General features: G+C 40.2%; 1 protein-coding gene across 1 annotated transcript; it reads left to right on the forward strand.

Moving 5' to 3' along the window:
- The first annotated feature begins 1174 nt into the window (after nucleotides 1-1174).
- Nucleotides 1175-2335, forward strand: LOC105035820 (NDR1/HIN1-like protein 12). The gene has a single exon (XM_010911516.4). It carries the CDS (start codon nucleotides 1345-1347, stop codon nucleotides 1957-1959), a length of 615 nt encoding a protein of 204 aa, XP_010909818.1. The 5' UTR covers nucleotides 1175-1344; the 3' UTR covers nucleotides 1960-2335.
- The last annotated feature ends 2638 nt before the right edge of the window (nucleotides 2336-4973 follow it).

A 4973-nucleotide genomic window follows, 5' to 3' on the forward strand; every position in this document is an offset into this window, starting at 1 on the left:
TCTTTCAAAAAATATTAAAAACTTATAAATTTATAAAAGATGGCTTAAAATGAGTAAGATCAAGACAGGTTATGCTTGTCACGCACACGTTTCACAGGACTCCTAAAATAGGCAGGATAATAAAACCTAGGAAAAAATTGTAAGTCGGTCATGTAGACTTATGCCCTTCGCATGGCCATGCATATCCACTTCCATCCTACAAAAAAAACAAAACATAAAAAAAAAGTCGGTCGGGCTGGCAATTCCGTTCTTTCTTCTGCCTTCCCCCCTCCGCTTTTTCCTGAAAGTGGGTCCTACTCGCACTGGCGTGCCCAACACGAGACCTTCAAATTCCACCCTCACCCGACTCTTCTCTTCATGCTTTTTCTTTTCCTTTCTCCTTAATTTATTTTAAACAAACGCCTCCTACTTCAAAGAAAAGAAAACCCAATTTTCTATATTTTACGACCACCGTATAAAGGCACGAGATATGCGCCACCTCGTCGTTTCCTTGAAGTCCTCTTTCTAACGTCGCATAACTAGAGATCTGCACGATCCAATTAATCGTGGGTCCATCTACACCACTCCAGAAAACGGATCGTGACGCCAGTGATGTCCAACGAATTGACGACCGGCGCACAAGTTGGTGTCAATCTAACTCCGTCCCTTTCGCGATTTGACGGTCCTGATTGCGACTCCCCACCAATTCCGCTGCCTTATCTTCTTTTTTATTTTTTAAGAAAATGTGCTCCAGTGAGACAAAGACCCTTGATTAGTATAAAGTATAGAAAGTATGTAGTACAAATAGACATACCTCAGGAGAGCGTTTTCTGATACGTGGATATCCTTTACATCGATTAAACCTTAATAAACTTTCATAAACACCTTCCAAAACAATAATGCTTACTTTCTGTAATTATATATTTTTTCCAGAGAATAAGGCGCGCCTGGGTCCTAGCATCAACCCGTTACTTTTGCCTAACATCCCTCTTGGAACATGAATCACTCGCTCATTTCCGCGGTTTCGTCTCACTGCGATGCTTCCGCGGCGGACCTCGGCTCACCCCGCCATACCCGAAAATATCCAAGTCACACCTCGCAACCATCTGCGCTCGCAGCGCCGACGCAAAGCTACTCCGCAGGAACAGCGTAACAGCCGCCAGCATTTTATGATTATCTATATATCTCCTCCTCCGCTACCGATACTAATACCACTACCTCATCCTCCACCCTCCTTCCTTCCAAGGTCTCAATTTTCCTAGTTTGAGTCGCCATCATCGCCTCCTTCTCCCCTCCCCTCTATCTCTCTAATCCCCATCTCAATTCCAATCCAGAATAGATAGTCGGTCAGGATAAATAGACAAGATGTCGGCCAAGGACTGCGGCCACCACGGGTACTGGTCATGGAAGCGGCACAAGGTGTTCCGCAGCCTCTTCTCCTGCTTCCTGTGCCTCATCATCGTGGTGCTCCTCGTGATCCTGGTCATCTGGCTGGTCCTCCGTCCGTCGAAGCCCAAGTTCTACCTCCAGGACGCCAGCGTCGGCCAGTTCAACCTCTCGGATGCCAATTTGCTCTCCTCCATCATCCAGCTCACCATCTCCTCCCGTAACCCCAACGACCGCATCGGCATCTACTACGACCGCCTAGACGTCTACGCCGACTACAAGGGCCAGCAGATCACCGCCGCCACGGCCCTCCCACCCGGTTACCAGGGCCACAACGACTACAACGTCTGGTCCCCCTACCTCTTCGGCAACGCCGTCCCCCTCGCTCCCTACCTCGCCGTCGCCGCCGGCCAGGAGGAGTCCGCCGGCTTCATCCTCATCTATATCAAGATCGACGGCAGGCTCCGGTGGAAGGTCGGCACCTGGATCTCCGGCCACTACCACATCAACGTCAACTGCCCCGCCTTCTTCACCGTCGACTCCGGCAAGGAATTCCGGTTCCAGAAGATCACCTCCTGCAGCGTCGACGTCTGACGGTGACCCTGACCTCCTCCTTATATCCCCTCCACAGATCACATCCAATAATACTCACTTTTCTTGATGTCGGTTTGGTTAAACCCAGGATAAGAATTAAGCAAAATAGCGTGCATGTTAAAATTAATGAATTTAGGGAGGATGGTAAATAAATTCTAGATGCATGGGATATACAATGGGTATTGTTCGTATGTTTGATCGCAGCCGTTGGATTGGAAATGGTCGGGAAACGATTAAGTTGGGATGTATTGATTGATCATCGGGTATGGGATGGGACTGACGTCATGATCTTCTTGTCCTCGGCACTGGTGGTCAATTTCTTTGTCTGTAATTAATTGGATTTGATTTCAATGGACCCTGATGGAACGTTTTCCCATTTCTAAAGTAATTAAATTCGGTTAAATGTTTTAATCACTCGAGCGTGGAGTTTAGTCCCGCAGATCCCATCCCAGTTACGGAATATTCTTTGTGCTGGTGCTACGGTTCTATCTACTCCAGACGATGCATTCGTGCCGCTTAAAAAAAAAAAAAAAAAAATTATGAGTTAGTAGATTTAAAATTTGAGGGCTAATGTTTTTGTTACTCCATCCACGGTAATTCAACCCTTGTACTTATTACTGGAACAAATAAAATATGTACTCGTAAGTGCTATTACAATAGTTGTTATTACTCATCGAAATAAATTAAAATGGGGACATGAATACTAAATATCTTTCAGTTATCCCACTGTGCGTAGATTTATTTTGTTTTCTCCTTCAGTTCATAGAGATTCGATTACTTTCTTTGATCTGACGGACGGTATGCATTTCTATAATACGTAATGGCCGGTGAAACTGCTGTAACGGCCGTTATATTAAAGCCTAGTTCTGTGTAGACGCTTGCCAAATGGTGGGAGAAGAAGCTCACCCACTCTCCCAATATAAATAATTTAATCTGTTGATAGGGTTGGTTGGACTCGCTGGGATGTCACTTGGTTGATGTCTCTTTCGCTTGCATCGTCCGATTAACAAATAAAAAGTTTGGGTGGGGAGAGAGAGGGTAGGTGCGAGTCCCTAACATTGAATATGGATTTCGTTGGGCAGGATGCTTTTATTATTTATGACTTCATAAGCAAACTAGCCTTCTATCTTGTATCCACAAACAGAAAGGAAGAGGAAAAAAAAAAAAAAACTACCTGCTTCATATATATATATATATATATATATATATATATACTGTTAACGACACCAAACTACCTCTTACCGGAACAAATAAAAAAAACGGGGGACGCCAAACTACCACAGTTATATATAATATATAATAGAAGTGAGGGTTTTTTTTTTTTTTTGCAAGAATAGAAGTGAAGGTTAAAAAGACATATCTTGTGTGTGAGATGAATGTTTACAATGGGTGCCTGAAAAAAGTAAAGTTAGGTCAATAGGCATATCTATTTTGTAGAATTGTCAGCTAATTAATATACATGAGCAACAAAGTCTAAGCGTGGTAGAGTCTTGTATAACAGATGCCCCACCGTGGTGCAAAGTTGGTGAGGGGGAGGTGGGTGTTGATGGAAGCCGGCAACCTGCAAAAGTTATCCTAGATCGACAAAGTTTAAAATTGAGATATAAAAAATAAATTTAATAAACAATTAGGTATAGGGTTTGGTTTCAAAATTAGACCCCAAGCTTTCCCAGCTTGTGTTTGGATTCTAAATTATAAAAAGATCAAGTAAAGATTATCTTGTTTCATCAAATTTCTGTCCGTGTTTTATGTGGTCATGGATAGTGCCTGCTACTAAAACCTTACTATAATATATATGTTGCAATTTAATATTTATGTTGAGCTTAAACGGTAGGAAGTTTTCTTTTTCGTGTCTTGTGGTTGATGGATGTTTAAGTAACAAAAGTAAAACATGAATTCATGCCCTGTTCAAGATACGGTATGCTACAATTTATCATTTTTTCTTTTTCATATTTCAAAGTTCATGAGATAGCATTAATTGGATGTCCTAAATAAATGTAAAAATAGTTTAAAAGTATGTAGCAAAATAATATGTTAAATATCCTATTTCTATGCAAAAATTGTTCCGACACTTGATCTATTTTGTTACAATGTTGACTATGGATTTAAAGTTATAATTGGATTTGCGTTTGGATTGGATTTAACATATATATTTTGATTTGCCCATGGATAGAACCAAATCCAACCAAAACTTCACCGCTGATCGTTATATTGACCCCCTTTTGTCCATGAAATAAAATAAAAAGTACTATAATTATTTTGCATAAGTTCTGTTAGGAATTAATATTTTTTATTTGTATTATCATTTCAACAATATCTTCTTTTTTAGCAATGGTGCCATTCAATCAAACATATCATTAAGAAAAGGAGATGGGAATCATATTGTTACTAATTATGCAAATATCTTGAAGGTTCTTGAGTTAATCTAGTGGCATCACCGGCCACATTAAGGAAATTTTGTGAAAATTAGCTAGACTAGGCACATGGGGACATATTTGAAGCTAAAATGTCTTTTGAATTAAAGGAGGGTGTCAATCGACTGACTTCGTGAAGACTTATGTGGATACAAGTCTAGGTTGCTCCTCTATACAAAACAGGATTTTGATTTGATCTCGCCTTTACTTTAATTGATACTTATATTGGTTTCTATATCATTTCAGCTCATTGAATACCTGAAAGTTTTATGGAATGAGAGTACGATATAATAATTTGAAAAATGGCATGCTATCTGAAGTAAATTAATTACATTGGTCCAAGATTTAAAATAAATGTCAAAGAGAAGAAACAATAGGGAAGAGACGTTGAAAGAAATATTTTAGAGAGATAAAATAATATTTTATTAAAAAATTGAGCCAAATACTAAAGCTCTCTCTCAAGTGCCACCAAAGAACACACCTCTCTCTTTCTCTGTCTCTTTCTCTCTTTTCTCACACCATCTGAAGAAGATGCCAAAGATCCCATTAAATAAAGTATCACTTGGTGAGATGTTTGACTCTTATCTAAATTTAAAAAAC

This window comes from Elaeis guineensis, unplaced genomic scaffold, assembly GCF_000442705.2.
Source record: "Elaeis guineensis isolate ETL-2024a unplaced genomic scaffold, EG11 Super_Scaffold_37222, whole genome shotgun sequence".
In the NCBI taxonomy this organism is placed as follows: Eukaryota; Viridiplantae; Streptophyta; class Magnoliopsida; order Arecales; family Arecaceae; genus Elaeis; species Elaeis guineensis.